Below are 24,680 nucleotides of genomic sequence, written 5' to 3' on the forward strand. Positions count from 1 at the left end.
GCTGTGTTCCTCCAGCTCCACACTGTGTTATCCATATATTACAATGGAGGTGGTGCTAAAGTCTTAAAACACAAAAAGGTGGATAAATCCCTGGGACCAGATCAGGTGTACACTAGAACTTTGTGAGAAGCTAAGGAAGTGATTGCTGGGCCCCTTGCCAAAATATTTTGGCATCATCGATAGCCATGGGTGAGGTGCTGGAAGACTGGAGGTTGGTCAACGTGGTGCTGTTATGTAAGAAATGTAGTAAGGTAAAGCCAAAAAACTTAGACTGGTGGGCAAGTTGTTGGAGGGGATTCTGAGGGACAGAATTTATGTCTATTTGGAAATGCAAGTACTGATCTAGGAATAGTCAACATGTCTTTGTGTGTGGGAAATCATGTCCCACTAACTTGATTGAGTTGATTGAAGAAATGATGAAGAGGATTGAAGGTAGAGCAGTTGATGTCTACATGGACTTCAATAAGGCATTCAACAAGGTTCTGCATGAAAGACTGCCTAACAGGGTTAGTTCACATGGAATACAGGGAGAACCAGCCATTTGGATATAAATTTGGCTAGAAGGTAGGAACTAGGGTGTGGTGGAGGGTTGCTTTTTGGACTGGAGGCCTATGACTGGCAGTTTCCTGCAGGGATTGGTGCTGGGTCTACTGATTTTTTTTTTTGTTATTTGTATAAACTATTTGGATGTGAATATAGGAGGTATGGTTAATAAATTTGCAGATGACACTAAAATTGGTGTAGTGGACAGCGAAGAAGGTTACCTTGGAGTCCAACAGGACCTTGGTCAGATGGTCTGAGGAGTGGCAGATGGAGTTTACTAGATAAATGTGAGATGCTATATTTTGGTAAGGAAATCAGGCAAGACTAATATACTTAAAAGTAAGGTCCTGGGGAGTGTTGCCATACAGAGATTTTGGCATGCAGGTTTGTAGTTCCTTGAAAGTGGAGTCACTGGTAGACAGGGCAGTGAAGAAGACCTTTGGTATGCCTGTCTTTATTGGTCAGTGCATTGAGTAAAGGAGTTGGGAGGTCATGTTGTGGCAGTACAGGACATTGGTTAGGCTACTTTTGGAATACTGTGTTCGATCCTGGTCTCCCTGATAAAGGAAAGATGTTGTGAAACTTGGGTTCAGAAAAGATTTTCAAGGATGTTGCCACAGTTGGTAGGTTTGAGCTGGAGGAAGAGGCTGAGAGGTGACCTTGTAGAGGTTTCTAAGATCATGAGGGGCATGGATAGGGTGAATAGTCAAGGCCTTTTTCCCCAGCATAGGGGAGTCCAAAACTAGAGGGTATAGGTTTAAGGTGAGAGGGGAAAGATTTAAAGGGAACCTAAGGGGCAACTTTTTCATGCAGTGCACGTATGGAATGAGCTGCCAGAGGAAGTGGAGGAGGCTGCTACCGTTACAACAATTAAAAGGCATCTGGATGGATATATGACTAGGAAGGGTTTAGAGGGCTATGGGCCAAATGCTGACAAATGGGACTAGATTAGTTTAGCATACCTTGGCGGCATGGATGAGTTGGACCGAAGGGTCTATTTCTGTGTTGTACATCTTTGACTCTGTAACAAGGGGAACATGACATTTCTACTGTAAGAAGCAGCGTGTTGATTGGTAGAGATGTTACTATGGACAATACATCAGTCCTTACATTTGTTCTTTGCAAACAATGTGGGCATCGCTGTCTCGAGTGTCCCTAATTGTCCTGTAGAAGGTGATGGTGAGCTGCTTTCTTGAACCATTGCAGGTCTTGTGTTGTAGGTACACCCACAGTGCTGTAAGGAAGACAATTCCAGGATTTTGTCCCAATAACAGCGAAGGAATGATGAGTAAGTTCCAACTAAGGATAATGTGTGATTTGCAGTAGCAGCACTGTGTACCATCTACAAGATGCACCTGCACAACTCATCCAGGCTTTTTAAACCTTACAAACCCATGGCAGCTACCACCAAGGAGGACAAGGGCAAGAAAAGTTCCTCTCTGAGCAACTCACCATCCTGACTTGGAGATATATGGGAAAGAAATCCCTATCCCCATGCTATTGCTGGGTCAAAATCTTGTAACTCCTTCTCAAACAGGTCGTGTGTGCCCTGACAACGCACAAATTGGAGCAGTCCAAGAAGGCTGCTCGCCATCACCCTCTTACGGACAACTTGTTGGGGTTTTTTTTACAGACCCCCTAATAGTTGCAGAGAAGTGGAGGAGCGGATTGGGAGGCAGATACTGGAAAGGTGCAGAACTCACAGGGTTGTAGTCATGGGTGAATTCAACTTTCCAAATATTGATTGGAAACAATTTAGTTGTAATAGTTTAGATTTTGTCCAGATTTTGTCTAGTGCGTTCAGGAAGGATTCCTGATACAGTATGTAGATAGACCAACATGAGGAGAGGCCACTTTGGATTTGGTGCTTGGCAATGAACCGGGCCAAGTGTTAGACCTGTTGGTAGGAGAGCATTTTGGCAGTAGCGATCATAACTCTGTTACTTTTACAATAGTCACGGAAAAGGATAGGTACAAACAGCAGAGTAAGGTTTATAATTGGGGGAAGGGTAATTACAATTCTGTTAGGCAAGAACTGGGTAACATAAAATGGGAACAGATGCTGTCAGGGAAGAGCACTATTGAAATGTGGAGATTGTTTAAGGAATGCATACTGCGTGTGCTCGATATGTTTGTCCCTAGCAGGCAGGAAAGATGCGGTCGAGTGAAGGAGCCTTGGTCCTCAAAGAGAGGTCGCACGACTGGGTCAGAGGAAGAAGGATGCTTATATAAGGTTTAGGAAACAAGGAACGGAAAAGGCTCTAGAGGGATACAAGCAGCCAAGAAGGAGCTGAAGAAAGGGCTTAGGAGAGCTATAAGAGGGCATGAGAAAACCTTGGCAGATAGGATCAAGGAAAACTGCAAGGCTTTTTACACGAACATGAGGAACAAGAGAATGACCAGAGAAAGGGTAGGGCCGATCAAGGATTGTAAAGGGAATTTGTGCACGGAGCCTAAAGAGATACGAGAGGTCCTTAATGAATACTTTTCTTCGGTATTCACAACTGAGAGGGACCTAGTTGTAGAGGAGGACAGCGTGAAACAGGCTGGTAGGCTAGAGAAGGTCGGTGTTAGTAAGGAAGATGTACTAGGAATTTTGAGGAACTTGAAGATAGATAAGTCCCCCGGGCCTGATGGGATTTATCCAAGGATTCTATGGGACGCGAGGGAAGAGATTGCAGGGCCTTTGGCGATGATCTTTTCGTCCTCACTGCCCCCAGGTATAGTGCCGGAAGATAGGAGAGAGGCAAACGTCATTCCCTTGTTCAAAAAAGGGAATAGGGATAACCCTGGAAATTACAGACCAGTTAGTCTAACGTCAGTGGTGGGCAAATTATTGGAAAGGGCTCTGAGAGATAGGATTTATGATCACTTGGAAAGGCACAGTTTGATTCGTGATAGTCAGCATGGATTTGTGAGGGGTAGATCACGCCTCACAAACCTTATTGAATTCTTTGAAGAGGTGACCAAACACGTAGATGAAGGTTGAGCAGTGGATGTGGTATACATGGATTTAAGTAAGGTGTTTGATAAGGTTCCCCATGGTAGGCTCATGCAGAAGGTAAGGAGGCATGGGATAGGGGGAAATGTGGCAGATTGTTTTCTAAGGGTCAGCCAATTCTGAATCCAAAGGGTGGTAGTGGACGGAAACTATTCAACATGGTGCTCAGTTACGAGTGGTGTACCACAAGAATCTGTTCTGGGTCCTCTTCTTGTGATTTTTGTAAATGATTTGGATGAAGGAGTGGAAAGGTGGATTAGTAAGTTTGCAGATGATACGAAGGTGGGTCGAGTTGTGGATAGTGCGGAGGGCTGTTCTAGGTTACAAAGGGACATTGATAGGATGCAGAGCTGGGCTGAGAAGTGGCAGATGGAGTTTAACCCCGGAAATTGTGAGGTGATTCATTTTCGAAGGAAAAACTTGAAAGCAGAATACAGAGTTAACGGAAAGATTCTTGGCAGTGTGGAGGAGCAGAGAGATCTTGGAGTTCATGTTCACAGTTCCCTGAAAGTGCCACCCAGGTGGATAGAGTTATTAAGAAGACGTATGGTGTGTTAGCTTTCATTGAGTTCAAGAGCCGTGATGTTATGCTCCAGCTGTATAAAAGCCTGGTTTGGCCACATCTGGAGTATTGTGTCTAGTTATGGTCGCCTCATTACAGGAAAGATGTGGAAGCGTTGGAAAAGGTGCAGAGGAGATTTACCAGGATGTTGCCTGGAATGGAGGGAAGATTATAGGGGAGATGTCAGAGCTAGGTTCTTTACTCAGAGTGGTCGGGGTGTGGAATGCATTGCCGGAGAGGGTAGTGGAGTCAGCCTCATTAGGGGCATTTAAGTGGCTATTAGATAGGTATATGGATGATAGTATAAGGTAGGGTTGGAGGTTAGATAGACCTTAGGATTAGGGTAAAAGTTCGGCACAACATCATGGGCCGAAGGTTCGATTTTCTAATTAAGGATAAACCATGAATGCTTGCCTAGCCAGTGATGCCCACATCCCAGAGAAGAGCAAGTTACAACGCTGTTTATTGGCCGTAATGTTCCTGTGGTCATGGAAAGCGTCAGGAAATGAGTTTTAATTGTTGATCTCTCTGAGGTTGCGTTAGAGGAACAGCTCCCCACAAAGTGAACTTTCAGAGGGCCTATCTAGGGGATGGAACCTTTCTCTGGAGCCGTGCTGCAGCGGAGCGGTTGCTAAGGCGCAGTCCGTTCCGGTGGCGAGCCGGATGTGTGAGTGTTGCTAACAGGGAGATGGCAAGTTTGGATTCGGCGGCTGCTGGTGCCGATAGAGGCCCCGGACCAGGCGAGAGCCGAGGCGCAGGGCCTGGGCCGGGGGAGAGCCGAGGGCCCGGGGAGGGCAAGGGTCAAGACAGTACCTTTGAGTGTAATATCTGTCTGGACACAGCGAAGGATGCGGTGATCAGTCTGTGTGGTCACTTGTTCTGGTAAGGGCCTCGGCGTCTAAAATCTGCTTCTTCTTGTTAAAGGTTCTAAGACACTAACTCTTCCAATATTTTGTTCCTTTTCTCGGTGACACCTCTGGATATCCAAAGCTGGCCCTGCTTGCACCAGGTACGTTTGTTACTTTACCAAACAAAGAAAAAACAAAGAACTTTGGTTGTAGAAATCGGGCAGTTTCTCTTCACAGATGCTCCCAGACCTGCTGAGTTTTTTTTTACACACCAAGCAATTTCTGATTTTGTTACGTCTGTTACTTTCACTATTTGTAAACTCTCCCTGACTTCAAGGCTGGAACGCTCAGTGCCTCATCCCACTGCGATACTGAGATCAAGGTTCACTTCCAGACTGCTGAACTGTAGCTTTGGCTTAGTGGGAGTAAATTCCTCAAAGAGTGAGAAAGCTATGGGTTCAAGTCTCAATCTAGGGACATCAGAAATAATTGAGGGTAAAGGAGTGCTGTATTGTTGGAGATACTTGAGTCCTGCACAGGTGGCTATAAAAGATCACAACACTGTTGTAAAAGCAGTGTGTCCAGTGTCCTGGCCCATATTTATGCCTCCGGCAAAGAAATATATTTTATTGTAACTGTCTGTCTGACTTCACAGTTTGTACGTATTTGCTATGTGTAAATTATTGTTTTGTACTGCATGGATAATTGAGCTGATGAAAACCACTGTCCAAATGAGAATTTCTTTTGCTGATGTGGGTCAGGAGGTCTTTTATCTAATATCTCAGAGGTCAGTCCAAATTTTCAGGTAAAAACAGAAGGTCTTGCTGGTGAAAGCACCATCCAAAACACTGTTTAACACCTCATGGACACCTATACCATAAGATGTAGGAGCAGAAGTAAGCCATTCAACCCATCAAGTCTGCCCTGCCTTTCAACAATATCATGGCCGATTCTCATTCCACTTACCTGCCATTTCCCCATTGCCCTTGATTCTATTACTGATGAAAACCTATCTCTGCCTTCAATATACTTAACAACCCAGTCTCTGTGATCCTCAGCAAGCAACCCTCTCGACGGAATCCAGGTCTGGTCAATGTCACATGCTGTAATAACTTAGCCCCAATATCTTTCTGATGATGGAGACAAAAAAACTACAGATGCTGGAATCCAAGGTAGACAAACGGGAGGCTGGAGGAAAGGAGCAGTCAACATTTCGGGTATTACTGTTCTTCAGCACTGGATGTGGGGGTAGGGGGAGCTGCTGATGAGGTAGTGGGGAGGGGTGAAGGTGGAATGTTGGTGATCGGTGGACACAGGTGGTAGGTACAACCTGGTTGGTCGATGGGAGGGATGAATCTGGTTGGTGGCTGGAAGGGGGGAACAGTAGGAGAATGGAAGAGAGGAGGTAGGGCTGGAAGGGAAGCCGGGGGATGGCTCGGAAGGTTATTTGAAATTGGAAGACTCCATGTTGAGTCCTTCGGGCTGTGGGGTGCCCAGGTGTTAAGATAAGGTGTTATTCTTCAAATTTGTGTTCTGAGTCGCTGTGACACCGGAGGAGGCCAAGGACGGACATGTCGAAGTGGGAGGGGGAGTGGGGTGGGGAGTTGAAATGGGCGGTGACTGGGGGGTTCGGGGGGCCATTACGGGCCAGGTAGAGATACTGGGCGAAACGGTCACCTAGTCTACGTTTGGTCTCACCGACATAGAGAAGTCCACATCGGGAGCACCGGATGCAATAGACTAGGTTGGAGGAGACGCAGGTGAAGCTCTGTCTCACTTGGAAGGGCTGTGTAGGGCCTTGAATGGAGGTGGGGGAGGTGATGTGTGGGTAGGTGTTGCATCTTTTACGGTTACAGGGGAAGGTATCAGGCAGGTTGGAGTGGTTGGTGGGGAGTGTAGCGTGAACTAAGGAGTGGCAAAGGGAATGGTCTTTGGGGAAGGCAGAGAGGGGTGGGGACTAGAAGATGGTAGGGTCTAATTGGAGTTGGCAGAAGTGTTGAGAATGATACATTGGATATGGAGACTGGTGGGATCGAATGTGAGGACAAGGGGGACCCTATCTTTATTACGTTTGGGGAGGGGGTGGTTGAGAAGAACTGTGGAGCAGGGAATGGAGGAGGCGTGGTAGAGGGCTGTCTGGATGACAGGGCAGGGAAAGTTTTGCTTCAAAAAGGCGGACATTCGGGATGTTTGGGAATGGAACATCTCCTCATCAGAGTAGATGCGACAGAGACGGATGATACTGTGCTGCCACATCAAGCTAGTTCTTTGAGGTTGTTCCCAAACTAGCTCTCCAGAAGGTCTGGCTGGAGGTTTTTTATCAACTCACATAAATTTTGTCTCTTTGTATTGAGGCTTTTCAGACAAAGGCCAGTGCTTCATTGGATCTTCAAATTACTTTTTGCTCTGTTCATTAGTTATTGGAGATTTTTATACTCGAATCCTAGACTCTGAAATGGGATTAAAATAGTTGGGTGCTTGTTTTTGACTGGTGTAGATTAGATGGTCTGAAGGGCCTTTTTCTGTGCTGTAGACCTCTATGACTCTGCTCATCCGCAGTTTGGCTTCTCGCCATTTGAAAAATAATCCTGTCTATTTTTATTCAGTTCAGCATAAGTGTTCTTTTTCAGTCCCATGTTGATGTCACAGTTTCCACCCAAAACCTCCAACCACTTAATCTATCCATATCCCTTTGCAACCATTGCTCCCTGCCACCTTATTTACTCATTATCATCACCAAGCTTGGATATATGCTGTCTATTGTTTTATTGAAATCATGAACCAAACAGTAAGAGCTATAGCTCCAGTACAACTCCCTGAACCTGGAGACTAATCGGTCCAGTAATTGCTAGTTTCTTTCTTTCAGATCTCTGAAATAATGCAGAGGCATCCATTCCTGGGAGACTATTTGCAAATCATTATTAAAGTCTTTACAATTTCTTCACTGTTTAGTACTTTGAGGATGGAATCCATCACATCATAGAATCATGCAGCACAGAAGATGGCCTTCAACTCATCTTCTATACTGCCAAAATATACTACGACCCACATTAGTCCTCTTTCCTGCACTAGGCCCATAGCCTTGAATATTACGACAGTTCAAGTGCTTACCCAAGTGCTTTTTAAAGGTTGTGAGGTTTCCCACCTGAACTACCCTCACTGAAAGTGCATTCCAGATACCCACCACCCTCTCGCTGAAAAAAAGTTTCCTCAAATCCCCTCTAAACCTTTCACTTTAAAATTATGCCCCTTTATTATTGAACCTTCAGCTAAGGGGAACAACTGCTTTTTATTTACCTTGTCTGTGCCCCTTATAATTTCACACACCTCTATTAGATCCCCCTCAACCTTTTCTGCTCCAAAGAAAACAAAGCTAGCTTATCCTGCCTCTCTTCATAATCGAAATTCTCCATCCCAGGCAACATCCTGGTGAAGATAGTGTGGAGCTGGAGGAACACAGCAGGCCAGCAGCATGAGAGGAGCAGGAAAGCTGATGTTTCGGTTCAGGACCCTTCTTCAGAAAAAAGGTCTGAAGAATGGTCCCAACCCGAAATGTCAGCTTTCCTGTTCCTCTGATGCTGCCTGGCCTGCTGTGTTCCTCCAGCTGCACACTTTGTTATCTCTGACTCCAGCATCTGTAGTTCTTGCTATCTCAACATCGTGGTGAATCTCCTTTGCACCCCCTCCAATACTATCACATCCTTCCTACAGTGTAGACCAGAATTGCACACAGCACTCAAGCTGTGGCCTGAACAAAGTTCTATACAATTCCAACATAACCTTCCTGTTCTTACAATCTGTGTCACAACTGCATGTGTCCCAAATACCTTCTTACCAACCCTAGTAATCTGCCCGGCTACTTGAGAGAGCTTGATAGACCAGCATCCCTCTGCTCTTCTGAACTTCCTAGTTTGTTACCATTCATTGAGTACTTCCTTGTCTTATTCCTTCTTCCAAAGTGCATTACCTCATATATCAGAGTTAAATTCCATCTGCCATTGATTTGCCCAGTTCACCAATCTGTTTATATTTCTTGACACCGAACAATCGAACACCTTCCACTTCACTGTCAACAAACAAATCCAATCTGTGTCATCCGCAAAATTACCTATCATTCCTCCCACATTTTGATCTACATCATTTATGGATGTTACAAACAGTAAGGGACCCAGCGCACATCTTTGTGGTCTGCCACTGCAAACCAGACTCCAGTGACACAAACAGCCTTCTAACACCAACCTCCTCTTCTACCACTAAGCCAACTTTGCCAAGTTACTGTGAATCCTGGGATAACAAGGTGTGGAGCTGGATGAACACAGCAGGCCAAGCAGCATCAGAGGAGCAGGAAGGCTGACGTTTCGGGCCCAGACCCTTCATCAGAAATGGGGCTGGGGAAGGGGGTTCTGAAATAAATAGGGAGAGAGGGGGAGGCGGATAGAAGAGAAGATAGGTGGAGAGGAAACAGACAGGTCAAAGAGGCGGGGATGGAGCCAGTAAAGGTGAGTGTAGGGAGGAGATAGGTCAATCCAGGGAGGATGGACAGGTCAAGGGGGCGGGATGAGGTTAGTAGGTAGGAAATGGGGGTGTGGCTTGAGGTGAGAGGAGGAGATAGGTGGGAGGAAGAACAGGTTAGGGAGGCGGGGACGAGCTGGGCTGGATTTCACAAGCTTCAAAATCTCCCCTCCTGCTACCGCATCCCAAAACCAGCCCTAGCCTACTGTGAATCCTGTGTGAGTTTTTAACCTTCTATCAGTTTTCCATGTGGCACCTTGTCAAATGCTTTGCTGAAATCCATGTAAACTAGATCAACTGCCCTACTGTCATCCAAGCACTTGATCACCCCCTATAAAAAATTCCACCAAATTTGTTAGGCATGACTTCGATCTGACTGTACCTGATCAAACCTTGCATGTCTAAAATGGAGATTTTTCATCCAGAGATCTCCCTGTTTCCAGCTTCCTTAATGTTCAAATTCCAGTCATCTAGGAGTGAGCATTTTCTTTACAAACTAAAATGGCATCAGTGTGAAAATAAGAAGAAACTCACTTAGCTTTTCAAATCATGCAGTGGTTTAATGAAAACAATTGTGCTGTGTTAGGCTCATACTTCCATTAAGCAACCTAGAAATTAGTATATTTTCACTGCAAAAATGTCTCTTGTGTTCTTCACTTCCTCTTCAATTATGTTAAGTTGGAAATGCAATTTTCTTAGTCTCTTTTCTCTGAGATAATATTGTCACTAATTGAAAGCACTGGTGTTCATATTCCGACAGTGGTTAGAGACCAGACCTAATCGACAGGTTTGCCCTGTTTGCAAAGCAGGAATTAGTCGAGACAAAGTAATTCCCCTTTATGGAAGAGGAAGCACAGGCCAGCAGGATCCAAGGTGAGTTCCAAAGCAGCAGAATGGAACCTACCCTCACTTGCTGGAAAACTAGAATTGCTGTTTGTTGATTGCATCCTGATGCTGCCCATCAACTTCTCAAAAATAGGTCACAAACTCCAGAGGATGCTTCTTCCAGATATATAAATTATGCATGTTAATTTTATTATCTCATTTTGTTAGTGGAAATGAAAACAATAAGGTGGATGGGAATGCAAAGTGATAGGTTGAATACAGCTGTTGTTAATGGCCCTCAAGGAATTTCTGTCTTAGCCAGGCTGAAAGAAATTGAAGTCGCCGCACCGGTCCTGTCTCCCTCTGACTGCCTCGTTGTTTTGACAGCCACGTTGAAACAATTAATGAGAAAGAACCCTGCACAGTTTATTTAGAAGTTCAAAACGTGCAATGAGCTTCTGGGACTGGTAATTATGATTATTGTTCCTGGCACAGTGTTGATTAGAAGTTTGCTTGTCAGTATGACATAAAGACAATGCTATGGACAGCGTAAGACAGTGCATTAAGATTTCTAAAAGATGCTGAGTGTGAACTGAGTAACAGGTTATCAACAAGCTTTAAACAGTCTTCTGGTTCATTTTATGGCTAGCAGTAGGGCAAAGATGTTATAAGCTGTCAGGCTATTGTCAAAAATGAAATAGAGGCCATTACTAAGGATTCCATTCAGCACACTCTCCACTCTGACGTACAAATGGCTACAATAAATGTAGCCTTGGCAGCATCATATCTCATTTGAGCCGTTTCACTCCCATCGCCCTTAGTTCAGTCACGCCTGTGAAAATGCCTCAAGGGCTCTTCAGAATTCACCTAGTTCCCCTTGCTGCTTGAGAGCTGCAGGACCATGATATTGTTGACAGCCCTATTCTTGACATTTCATGTCCTCTCTGTCATCTCTCTGTTTGCTTTTGAATAATCAATTCATGAAATTTATAGAATGTCATAATTTTCCGAAGTTTGAACATTCAGAGACAATTTGATTTCTTCTTGCACATGTCATGGACAACATTAAATCTTGTCGACTGCTATTCAATTTTAGAGAGAAAACTCCTCCAAGACCGCAAGGCCAGAGACCTGAGCCAGAGAGTAGAGGGGTGAGTACACTTTCCTTCATTTCACAGCACAAGATGAAGAGACAAGATGGGAAGAGGGACACAGAAATGAGGGGTTGTGGTAAATTTTTTTGTAGAGACTGGGATAGTGAATGTGTTTTGCGTTTGTGCTATGCTTCTGACACAGCTCAGGATTGGGAGTGGATCATTCAGTCCGTCAAACCTGTTGTCCAATCACAGAATAGGAGCTAACCATCCAGCTCATTGAATCTGCACCTGTTCCTTCAATTAGTCCCATTCCCATCCTCTTCTCATAACCCTGCATTTTCCCCCAATTCCCTTTTAAATGCTTTTGATTCAATATCTACCACCATGTCAGGCAGTGCATTCTACCATCATTCTCTTAAAAAAAATTTTACGTGTTTCTCGTTACAATCATGAAGTACTGCAAAGAAACACCTGTATCACATCTCCTTTCTGCTGAGACCAAGTACAAATTCTTACTGAATCCATAGTTCTTTCAAATAATCTGCCAGTCAATTCCATCAAACTTGCTTTGTATCTCAACTCCATCTATCCATCTTGATTCCATATCCTTTTAAAGCCCTGACCCAACCAAAGAGGTGAAGAGAATGCTACCTGTTTTTTCAGAGTCTATCCAAGAGGTTGGTTTCTGGGAAGAGGAACTTCAGTTAAATTGGGGAAGCTGAAGCTGTTCTCCTTAAGGAGAAGCAAAAGCTGAGTGAATATTTGATACTGGTCTTCAAAATACTGAAGATTCTGGACACAGTAGATAGGGGAAAAAGTGTTCCAATGGCAGAAGAGTTGAGAACTAGAGACAGTTTTAAGTTGATGAGCAAAAGAGCCAAAGGCTAAACTTTTTACCATATGACATGGATCTGGGTGGGAAGCTCTGAGGATCGATGTGGACTTGTTGGGCCGAAGGGCCTGTTTCCACACTGTACGGATTTATGATTCTAAATAGTTGAGCCAAGTAGCTTAGGTATTTTCAAAAGGAAACTAGATGAATATTGAGAAAGAAGGAAATATGGAAAAGGCAGATGGAATTGGAACATCCTGTTTGACCCAGTGGGTCTGTGTTGCATATTCTGTGGGGGGGGGGGGGGGTGGTGGTGGGCATGTTACAAAGTCAGCCGCAGTTCTTAATTAAGGTTAAACTGAGGCCCCAACTGCCCTGGGACAAACCCAGGATGTTTTCCAACAATTAATGATTCTCCCCTTTCCAGAAAATTGGTTGGACAAAGTCAGAAGTCACATGACACCAGTTTATAGTCCAACAGGTTTATTTGAAATCACGAGATTTCAGAGCGCTACTCCTTCGTCAGGTGAAGTCAGCTGCATTCCACAAGCTTGTGATTTCACATAAACCCGTTAGACTATAACTTGGTGACATGTGACTTCTGACTTTGTCCAACCCGGTCCAACGCCGGCACCTTCTTAATAAGTCAAAGTTCACTGAAAACTCACCAGTTGGTGAATTCACAAAATTCACTGTGAAGTCTCAACACTCTGTGAATTCACAAAATTCCTTGACAGTCCCAATTATTATGATCTCCATAGTGACCAGTAATATTTCTGTTTTGCATTTCTTTAGAAATCTGAAAGCCCATTTATTTACTGAAAGAATAAACCCACAAGGTTCACTGCTTAAAACAAAAAAAAAATTGTAGAAAACTCAAAAACATATGGAAAAGAACTAATAAAGACACTCCCTATCTTGTCAGTAACATTAAAGATATCAGAGGTACAGTGAACACAATTACTTGTGCTCTAAACTGAACTTTTAACTTCATTATCACCTCTACCCGTTTAACTTACACCCACAAAAATACAGCTCAGGTACTTAGAAGTTGGAAGGTTAACCATCCGGTCTGGGTGCTGTTTCAAAGGTTCATTATAAAGGGTTAAGCTTTCTTGTGCCACTTAACAATGTTGTCAGCAAAATTGGATAAACTATGAAATTGATTATTATTATGAAAATTAAGGCCCCAGTACAGAATCGTTAAAGGGCACCAAGAATCATGTCCAATTATTTCTACTTAGTCTCCTGTCTCCTAACTAATTCCCTTCTTATGTCAATATGATGCCTTCAGTTCAGATGCTGTCATTTATAATTTCATGAAATGAAATAGGATGTTTTATTATATTATATCATAGTGGTGTAAAAAGTGTTTGCGATAGTGGATGTGCAGTGCTTGTTCTTTATATTCTGTTTCATGTTGAATTACTGCCACAATCATCTTATTTCCCAGGGTTTCCAAGGTTTTGGATTTGGAGATGGAGGATTCCAGATGTCATTTGGGATTGGTGCATTTCCATTTGGGATTTTTGCGACAGCATTTAACATCAATGATGGCCGCCCACCTCCAGGTACATAATTAAAATCACTTTATTTTCCATCCTACCCAGATAACATCCAGTGCCATATGGAACAGGTACAAAACAGGCTTTCCTTATGTGCCATAATCTCTTTTATCTGCCGTCAATACTATATTAAAAAACAAGTTGCTTTCCAGTTTTAAAATTAGTGAATATTGAAGAAACAATCTAAGCAGATTGTCTTGCTCAGTTAGCTGTGAAGGCCAAATAAGCTTGCTCGTTTCTTAAATTGCCAAAGCAAAATTCAGAGCAATATGATATCATAGGGCCTGATTCAGCATTCCAGAGCTTAGATATGACAGTAGCGTTCATTTCCAGCACTATAGACCTGTTCGTAGTTCTTGTACAAAATTACATTGAAGACCTAATACTTAGAGTGGTTGGCCAGTAACCCATTCAACCCAATGGTAAAATCCTGATTATTGCCTGTTGATCTGGCCTTAGCTGTGTACAGTTCATAGCATCACACGCAACATGAGATGGTTTGAACCAGGCTGCATGTGTCTGTTGGGCCCCTGCTGAAAGGAAATGTAATGAGGACAGGAGCAGGCTCTCTATGATACTGTCCATTGTTTAATAGCCTGTGTAGTTTCAAGGTTTTACCTCCATCAGTTTAGATCTTGTTTAGACCACACTTCATGCAGTATTCTAAGGTCTGGTTGCTTTATTATGTAAAAGAAGTAGTGGTTAATCTTCCAAGTTTTAATTTTGCTTTTTAAATCTGTATCCAGGCCCCTTTCAACATGCTTAAAAACTAGGAATCAATGATTTTGTTTAATGATATTATAATACATTACTCATTGAGAACCCTCAAGAAAAGTTGCAAACACGTAGTTCTGTACATGCTGGCCAAAATTAAAGTTTTAAACTCTAATGGAGATTTGCACCAGGATTACATCCATGTAGGTCACTCAGTCCAATTATTCCAAATTGACATTCAGGATCTACTCAATTGTCCCCATCTTCCCTCATCTATTATCGTTACCATCTAATCCCTTCTCACCAGCTTTCCTTAAATGCATTTCCACCATTTGTCTCCAACCCTCCTGGTGATAACAATGCTGCATTTTTGCCACTCTTCAGGTAAAAAAAAGTTCCTTCTGAATTCTCTGTTAAACTTCTTGTTGACCATGTTGAAGATGTTGTATGTTAAAGACCATGTTATACTGTTCTTTACAAAAGGGATCATTTTTCATAGTCAGCATGGAAACAGATCCTTTGGTCCAACCAGTCCATGCCAAACATAAACCCAAACTAAACTAGTCCCACCTGCCTTCCCTCCAAACCTTTCCTATTCATGCACTTATCTAAGTTTCTGTTAAACATTGTAACATTCACCACTTCCTCAGGAAGTTCATTCCACGTGCGAACCACCCTCTGTGGAAAAGAAATTTACTCCTCATGTCTCTCACCTAAAAAGATGCCCCCTAGTCTTGAAATCCGCCATCCTAGGGAAAATCCCCCATCCCCCATCTATACCCCTCATTATTTTATAAACCTCTATAAGATCACCTCTCAACCTTCTATAATCCAGTGGAAAAAGTCCCAGCCTTTAATAACTCAAACCTTCCATACTGGGGAACATCCTGGTAAATCTCTTCTGAACCTTCTCTAGCTTAATAACTGTGTGACCAGAACTGGACACTAATCCAGAAGAGGCCTCACCAATGTCCTGTACAACCGCAATATGACATCCCAACTCCTATACTAATCATTTTAAATAACTTGATTAGGTCTCCCTCAGCCCTCATTTTTGAGAGAGAGGCCCTACTTGTCAATCCTTTCCTGATGTTTATATCACACATTTCGTTATAAATCTTGTCTCTGCCCTCTCCAGTGCCTTTTATAAAGTGACCAGAACTTTAGACTAATTGCCCTTTCTTTAAATTCTGTCCCTCAAGGAATAAAATCTACTTCTTTGTGCTTTGGCCACAATAATTGTATATATGATTGTAATGATTCTATTCTGAGATCCCTTTTCCCTTTGACCCCTTTGCACGGTTCAATTAAAAAGTGACCTTCACTACTGATCTTGATTGTCCAATTATTTGTCTATTCTGCATGTCTTTTAAAAATTCTTATATAGCATGGCTAACACCATATTCTGTGTGCCTTTGAACTGACTTCAGTCATATCACACAGCAATAAAGAATCAATATTTCTGTGGGTCAGGAGTCACATGTAAATCAGATTACAGAGTTGCTTCCCTAAAGGACATTAGTGAACCAGATGATGTTCTGCAACAATGATTACAGAGTTACCATTAGATTAACTTTTATGATTCCAGAATTTATTCAAATCTACGAGCGTCATTTGGAGGCTCTGGATTACTAAGTTTACTGCTGCATCTCTGTATCCCCAAATTTATTAATGTGCACCCATAATTTGTTCCAGTATAGCAATCCATTCTACCACTTGTCCCTTTCTCCATATCCTGACCAACATTCCCTCTAACTTTTTTACTGCTGCACAGGTCTGTGTGCGGCTGAGGCTTCTGGAGCTGAAGCCGTTGATCGGCATAGCAATCAATTCTCAGGTTTTCTGACCTAGTTTTATTTGTTTCAACCTATATATAATGTCTTTGCTTCATCCCTGCTCCCTAAGTGATGCACACTTCATCTGTCCATGACCTGTTGCTGCCATTGAGAGCAGCCAGCAAAAAATAGAAACAAACAAACAAGATGGCTCGAAAGACCGAGTGCAGGGTACTTCAAATCAGTTTTTTTTTTAAATTTATTCATGGGATGTGGGTGTCACTAGCTCGGCCAGCAATTATTGCCGATCCCTAACTGCCCAGAGGGCAGTTAAGAGTCAACCACATTGCTGTGGGTATGGAGTCAGAGTCTAAAAATGGCAGATTTCCTTCCCTAAAGAGCATTAGTGAACCATGGTGGGTTTTTCCTGATAATCATCATTAGAGTCTTATTTCCAGATTATTATTGAACTCAAATTTTTTTTGTTCGTTCATGGGATGAGGGCATCTCTGGTGAGGCCAGCATTTGTTGCACATCCCGAATTGCCCAGAGGGCAGTTAAGAGTCAACCACATTGGCTGTGGCTCTGGAGTCACAAGTGGGCCAGACCAGTTAAGGATGGCAGTTGCCTTCCCTAAAGGACATTAGTGAACCAGATGGGTTCCACCATCTGCCGTGGCGGGATTCGAACCTGTGCCATCCCTATCGTTATTAATAAATTCATTATTTAAGGGTGGATCTGAATTGAAGGGCAGGAACTGGAAGAGTACAGTAAACCTGGAACTAAAGCCCACAAAGGGGGACAAGGGAAGAAAGGGTAGGGGTGATTCTCATGTACAGCTGTCTCCAGATGCTGGAATCTGACTTTGTTTGTGCCATTTCACCCTGCAGCAGTCCCTGGAACGCCACAGTACGTGGATGAACAGTTTCTGTCTCGCCTTTTCCTCTTTGTGGCTCTTGTGATTATGTTCTGGCTCCTCATTGCTTAAGGACAAACGGAAGTGATTACTTTTCTAGGTCATTGTGTGATCTGATGAGGCAGATGAACTCTTCTGGGAAGTTAAATCTTTCACCAAGGTTTTCTACCTTTCAATTAATTACAGAAATCATATCTAACTGGGGCTGAAACCATTCTTTGAATTTACCAATTGAAGATGAAGAGAACAGCATGTACGTGGATCTAGTTAGAGTGGACTGGTACTGTTTGTTTAAAAGGTTCCAATTCCTGGATTGTAATTCTATGGTAATATCTGTGTTCTGTGCTTGTATGTGAAATATTCAGGTGGTCTGCATGCTGACTTCAAGCTGAGTTTCTCATTATCTATCCTTACTCAAATCACTGCTGCATTGTCACTTTGGGAATGGAAAGAAAATTTGTTTCTTGGCTGGTATACTAGTCCTTGAAGTGGAGGATGTAAGCTGTGCTTGTCAGGTTTGTTAGGTAGATTTGTCTTCAAGTCAGAAGATTTAAAGTCCAAATTCAACTCTACTTGAGTGCACAATCTCAGCTGTTTGGCAGGACAGAGGCTCAGTTTTACATTCATCTGAAATAAAAGATCCTATGGTCCTATTTAAAGACCAGCAAGAGTTCTGCATTTCCTGGTCAACCAAGCTGTTAAAATCAGATTAAGTGATAATATATTTCATTGCAATTTATGGAATCTTGCTGTGCTTAAATTACATTTTCCTACATAACAATTGTTTTAACTGTGATTAGCTGTCAAGAGCAGTGACATGAACTGAGGTTGGAGATGACTGCAAGTTTCTACTCTTAATTTTGCTAAGAGTAAAAAAATTAGCGGTAAAGGGGTCATCCTTCATTTGTAGCCACTGATAAATTTCAGTCAGCATATCAAGTTAAGATCATTTTCTCACTCTGCCTATCCCTTTTGGAGCAGAGCTTTGCAATGGCACTCTTCCTTTTAACAGAGATACTCAGTTTTTGACAATTGGTAAATAAATCTGCATGAAATATTGACCAGATTCTCAGCTCATTGCATCATATCACACAGTGGGATAGGTGTACTAGAACTTGGTCCTCCTCTAACCCTGACATTTAGATTGTCATGTTCTGGATTCACCTTAACAATTCTTGTGCATCTATTTTTTAAGTTCACCTGTGACAGGCCTCTTCATAGAGTTAGCAGGCTTCTGCACATCTGCCATGTCTACCATTAGGAAAGAGGTGACAGCCAACAGAGACCTGCAGAATTTACAGAATTTAAAGTACAGCTGTATTTAAATAAATATTAAGGCTGGGACGTTCAGTGACCCAAGCCTTTTATTTTCTCACTACAGTGAAAAATTTGCTGGGACCATCTGGGAGGTGGTGGTAATGGAAAACTGTTTGTCAGTCAGGAGATGAAAATTGAAAAGCCTGGATAAAATGGGTTGAGGAATAAAGCTGGGCTAATGATGACAGACAGGAACAGATGATGGCATACAGATTGGATGAGGAGGAGCAGTTACAGACAAAAGGCTGCACCTGTCATGCAGCTCACCCGAACAGTGGAATTCCAGAAAATTTATAATTCCATTGTCTAATAATATAGGGTTCATTCTTGAACCAGGCTAAACCCAGTACTGAGGTGGACAATATCAGCTGCATATAGGCCTTCATGTAGAAACATGAAAATGTATTTTTAATTTAATATCCTGTTTCCTACTTTGTATCAAGTGTGAAATAAAACTTGTGCATCAATCAAATTGATTCCGCATGATTGGTTCCTTGTCCTAAACAATGCTGTATATTTTTTTTTAAAACAAATCAAGATAGGTGGCACCATCTCACTAGTGGAGTACCACAGGGATCAGTGCTAAGGCACAATTATTTACTATATAATATTGATTAGCAGAAGTACACATGCTACAGCCAAATTTGTCAATGACAACCATCTATATCCTCCTGCAGACTAAGGAAGTGGGCAAAAACTTGGCAGATGGACTACAATGGGGAAAAATGTGAGGTTATGGACTTTGATGGGAAGAATTGAGGATTCAGCAGTGAGCTCTCCAAATAGGCTATATTTGCTCCCAATCTTATGATCTAATGGTATATAATACCTCTGAAGCCAAAGATGCCCATGATCTGTTACCTCCTCTACCAGGTGCATCTAGGATTCATAGTCTCAGCTGAATTGATGAAAATTTAGGACTAGGATGAGAAAATTGTCTTCACACAGACAGCTGTGTCTCTCTGACTTTCTTTACCCCACTGGGTTGTACAGCATAGACCTTTCAGTCCAACTTGTCCATGCCAACCAGATATCCTTAAAAAAATCTAATCCCATTTGTCACCATTTGGCTCATATCCCTCTAAACCTATCACATCCGGATGCCTTTTAAATGTTGTAATTGTACCAGCCTCCACCACTTCCTCTGGCAGCTCATTTCATACACGCACCATCCTCTGCGTAGAAGACTTGTCCCTTAGGTCCCTTTCTAGTCTTTCCCCTGTCACCTTAAACCTATGGCCTCTAGTTTTGGACACCCCACCCCAAGAAAAAGAAGACCTTGACTATTCACTCTATCCATGCCCATGATTTTGTAAACCTCTAGAAGGTCACCCCTCAACCTCTGATGCTCCAGGGAAAATAGCCCCAGTCTATTCAGCCTCACGCGATAAGCTCAAACCCTCCAACCCTGGCAACATCCTTGGAAATCCTGTCTGAACCCTTTCAAGTTTCACAACATCCTTCCTATAGCAGGGAGACCAGAATTGTGCACAGTATTCCAAAAGTGGCCTAACCAATGTCCTGTACAGATGCAACATTACCACCCAACTCCAATCAAATTGATCCTATCCAGCAGACTTTGTATATCATTAAACAACAGCTAGTTTGGCTGCTGCCTGAAGATATGCCTGTGTGCTTGTAAAATACTGTTTGGTGTGCAACAGGGTGATTGTCTTTTATTTTGCAAATGATTGCCTGATTGACACAGGCATTTGACATGAAGCTATAACTTTGTGCCTCAATTTCACTATGGGTGCATAATGGTAATGTCACTGGGTGAGTAACAGAGGTCCAGGTTAGAATTTAAATTCCAGCCGTCAGTAATGGTGACCATGAAGCTATTTTTGATTGTCTTAAAAACTCATCTACTTCTGCACTTTTAGGGAAGGTAATCTGCTGTCTGTATCTGGCCTGGGTTATGTGCAACTCCAGATCCACAACAAAGTTATCAGGTCTTAAATACCCTCTGACCTGGCCCTACAAAATAATTGACTGCATCAAACTGGTACAGTATATAAAATGAGTGAAACTGGACAAGTCAGTCTGCGTCAACCTAGGCACTGGAAATAATAATGACAAAAACAGGCATGTAAACTCTTGCAAAATTTGTCCATAGTAATATCAGGGCACTTGTGCTAAAAACTAATTGAGCAACAGCCTAATGTAATCATACTGTAAGAATCATACCTTTCAGCCAATGTCCCAGGCACCATCAACACCAACCAGACATCGATTTGCTCTCATACTGAAGAGTTTAGTGTCTAAGTCAGCCCAATATTGGACCATCTGCAATAAGAGAATATCTAAACAGCAGCAATGTTCACCATTTGTAAGATGCATGGCAGCAACTCATCAAGGTATCTTCTCAGAACGACTGCAGGATATTCTGAAGGGGGAGGGTGAACAGCCAGCTGTCGTGGTGCACATAGGCACCAATGATATAGGTTAAAAAACAGGCTGAGGTCCTACAAGCAGAATTTAGGGAGTTAGGAGCCAAGTTAAAAAGTAGAACCTCAGAGGTAGTAATCTCAGGATTGCTACCAGTGCCACATGCTAGTCAGAGTAGAAATGAAAGAATAGGCAGGATAAATGAGAGATGGTGCAGGAGAGAGGGGTTCAGATTTTTGGGACATTGGGACTGGTTCTGGGGGAGGTGGGACTATTACAAATCGGACGGTCTACACCTGGGCAGGACTGGAACCAATGTCCTAGGGGGTGCTTTCGATAACGCAGTTGGGGAGGGTTTAAACTGATGTGGCAGGGGGATGGGAACCAAATGAGGTGGTTAGTGGACACTGAGGAGGTAGTAACTAAAGCCTGTAAGGAACTAGATAATGAAGTCAGTGTGATTAAGGGAAAGAGGAGGCAGAGAGCAGATGATGAACGCAAAGGGACAGGTGGTCTGAGGTGCATTTGTTTTAATGCGAGAAGTGTAGTAGGTAAGGCAGATGAACTTGGGGCTTGGATTAGTACCAGCGAGTATGATGTTATTGCTATTACTGAGACTTGGTTGAGGGAAGGGCAAAATTGGCAACTAAATATCCCCGGATATAGATGCTTCAGGCAGGATAGAGATGGAGGTAATAGGGGTGGATTACTGGTCAAAGAGGATATCACAGCCTTGCTGAAGGAGGGCACTATGGAGGACTCGAGCAGTGAGGCAATATGGGCTGAGCTCAGAAATAGGAAGGGTGCGATAGCAATGTTGGGGCTGTACTGCAGGCGTCCCAACAGCGACCGTGAGATAGAGGTACAAATATGTAGACATTATGGAAGCATGTAGGAGCAACAGGGTGGCGGTGATGGGAGATTTTAATTTTCCCAACATTGACTGGGATTCACTTAGTGTTAGGGGTTTAGATGGAGCAGAATTTGTAAGGAGCATCCAGGAGGGTTTTATAGAGCAGTATAGAGCAACTTGGGAAGGAGCCATACTGGACCTGGTTTTGGGGAATGAGCCCAGCCAGGTGGTTGAAATTTCATAGGGAAGTACTTTGGGAATTGTGATCACAATTCCGTAAGTTTTAGAATACGGATGGACAAAGACGATTGTGGTCTTAAAGGAAGAGTGCTAAATTGGGGAAAGGCCAAATATAGCAAAATTCGGCAGGAGCTGGGGAATGTGGATTGGGAGCAGCTGTTTGAGGGTAAATCCACATTTGCTATGTGGGAGGCTTTTAAAGAGAGGTTGATTAGAGTGCAGGATAGACATGTCCCTGTGAAAATGAGGGCTAGAAAGGGCAAGATTAGGGAACCATGGATGACGGGTGAAATTGTGAGACTAGCAAAGAGGAAAAAGGAAGCATACATAAGGTCTAGGTGACTGAAAACAGACGTAGCTTTGGAAGAATATCGGGAAAGTAGGACCAATCTGAAACGAGGAATTAAGAAGGCTAAAAGGGGTCATGAAATATCTTTACCAACAGGGTTAAGGAAAATCCCAAAGCCTTTTATTCGTACATAAGGAGCAAGAGGGTAACGAGAGAAAGGGTTGGCCCACTCTCAAGGACAAAGGAGGGAAGTTATGCGAGAAGTCAGAGAAAATGTGTGAGATTCTTAATGAGTACTTTGCATCGGTATTCACTGAGGAGAAGGACATGACGGATGTTGATGTTAGGGATAGATGTTTGATTACTCTAGGTCAAGTCGGCATAAGGCAGGGTGAAGTGTTGGGTATTCTAAAAAGCATTAGGGTGGACAAGTCCCCAGGGTCCGGATGGGATCTATCCGAGGTTGCTGAGGGAAGCGAAAGAGGAAATAGCTGGGGCCTTAACAGATATCTTTGCAGCATTCTTGAGCATGGGTGAGGTCCCGGAGGACTGGAGAATTGCTAATGTTGTCCCCTTGTTTAAGAAGGGTAGCAAGGATAATCCAGGTAATTATAGGTGAGCCTGACGTCAGTGGTGGGGAATCTGCTGGAGAAGGCTGCAGATGTCATATACATGGACTTCAGTAAGGCGTTTGATAAGGTTCCCCATGGTAGGCTGATGGAGAAAGTGAAGTCGCATGGGGTCCAGGGTGTACTAGCTAGATGGATAGAGAACTAGCTGGGCAACAGGAGACAGAGTTGTAGTGGAAGGGAGTTTCTCAAAATGGAGAACTGTGACCAGTGGTGTTCCACAGGGATCCGTGTTGGGACCACTGTTGTTTGTGATATACATATATGATCTGGAAGAAGGTATAGATGGTGTGATTAGCAAGTTTGCAGATGACACTAAGATTGGTGGAGTAGCAGATAGTGAAGGGGACTGTCAGAGAATGCAGCAGAATATAGATAGATTGAAGAGTTGGGCAGAGAAATGGCAGATGGCGTTCAATCCAGGCAAATGCGAGGTGATGCATTTTGGAAGATCCAATTCAAGAGCGAACAATGGAAAAGCCCAGGGGAAAATTGATGCACAGAGAGATCTGGGTGTTCAGGTCCATTGTACCCTGCAGGTGGATAGAGTGGTCAAGAAGGCATATGGCATACTTTCATTCATTGGACGGGGTATTGAGTACAAGAGTTGGCAGGTCATGTTACAGTTGTATAGGACTTTGGTTTGACCACATTTGGAATACTGCGTACAGTTCTGGTCGCCACATTACCAAAAGGATGTGGATGCTTTGGAAAGGGTGCAGAGGAGGTTCACCAGGATGTTGCCTGGTATGGAGGGCGCTAGCTATGAAGAGAGGCTGAGTAGATTAGGATTATTTACATTAGAAAGACGGAGGTTGAGGGGGGACCTGATTGAAGTCTACAAAATCATGAGAGGTATAGACAGGGTGGATAGCAAGAAGCTTTTTCCCAGAGTAGGGGACTCAATTACTAGGGGTCACGATTTCAAGGTGAGAGGAGAAACGTTTAAGGGAGATATGCATGGAAAGTAGTGGGTGCCTGGAACGCATTGCCAGCAGAGGTGGTAGAGGCAGGCACGATAGCGTCATTTAAGATGTATCTGGACAGATACATGAATGGGCAGTGAGCAGAGGGATACAGATCCTTGGAAAATAGGCAACAGGTTTAGATAGAGGATCTGGATTGGTGCAGGCTTGGAGGGCTGAAGGGCCTGTTCCTGTGCTGTAATTTTCTTGGATAGTAGGAACTGCAGATTCTGAGATAACAAGGTGTAGAGCTGGATGAACACAGCAGGCCAAGCAGCATCAGAGGAGCAGGAAGGCTGACGTTTCGGGCCTAGACCCTTCTTCAGAAATGGGGGAGGGGAAGGGGGTTCTGAAATAAATAGGGAGGGGGGGGGAGGCGGACAGAAGATGGATAGAGGAGAAGATAGGTGGAGAGGAGACACAGGTCAAAGAGGTGGGGATGGAGCCAGTAAAAGTGAATGTAGGTGGGGAGTTAGGGAGGACGGACGTCAAGGGGGCGGGATCAGGTTAGTAGGTAGGAGATGGGGGTGGGACTTGAGGTGGGAGGATGCACAGGTTAGGGAGGCCGGGAACGAGCTGGGCTGGTTTTGGGATGCGGTAGGGGGAGGGGAAATTTTGAAGCTTGTGAAGTCCACGTTGATACCATTGGGCTGCAGGGTTCCCAAGCGGAATACAAGTTGCTATTCCTGCAACCTTCGGGTGGCATCGTTGTGGCACTGCAGGAGGCCCAGGATGGACATGTCATCTGAGGAATGGGAGGGGGAGTTGAAATGGTTCGCGACTGGGAGGTGCAGTTGCACCGATTCCCA

General features: G+C 43.5%; 1 protein-coding gene across 6 annotated transcripts in view; it reads left to right on the forward strand.

Annotated features, from left to right (window-relative positions):
* Window positions 1-4,432: 4,432 nt before the first annotated feature.
* Window positions 4,433-24,680, forward strand: part of rnf185 (ring finger protein 185) — a 53,714-nt gene continuing 33,466 nt past the window's right edge. The window contains exons 1-6 of one of the 6 annotated variants that reach the window (XM_020521161.2): window positions 4,457-4,988; window positions 5,097-5,115; window positions 10,227-10,339; window positions 11,388-11,442; window positions 13,674-13,791; window positions 17,165-18,983. In XM_020521161.2, the coding sequence (XP_020376750.1) occupies window positions 4,795-4,988; window positions 5,097-5,115; window positions 10,227-10,339; window positions 11,388-11,442; window positions 13,674-13,791; window positions 17,165-17,262 (597 nt within the window). In that variant the 5' untranslated portion in view covers window positions 4,457-4,794 and the 3' untranslated portion in view covers window positions 17,263-18,983. Of the gene's footprint in view, window positions 4,989-5,096; window positions 5,116-10,226; window positions 10,340-11,387; window positions 11,443-13,673; window positions 13,792-17,164; window positions 18,984-24,680 lie in introns of those variants that run through there. The other 5 variants (XM_048611289.1, XM_048611284.1, XM_048611285.1 and 2 more) reach the window with 5 other exon arrangements.

This window comes from Rhincodon typus, chromosome 24 (assembly GCF_021869965.1).
Source record: "Rhincodon typus isolate 14 chromosome 24, sRhiTyp1.1, whole genome shotgun sequence".
In the NCBI taxonomy this organism is placed as follows: domain Eukaryota; kingdom Metazoa; phylum Chordata; class Chondrichthyes; order Orectolobiformes; family Rhincodontidae; genus Rhincodon; species Rhincodon typus.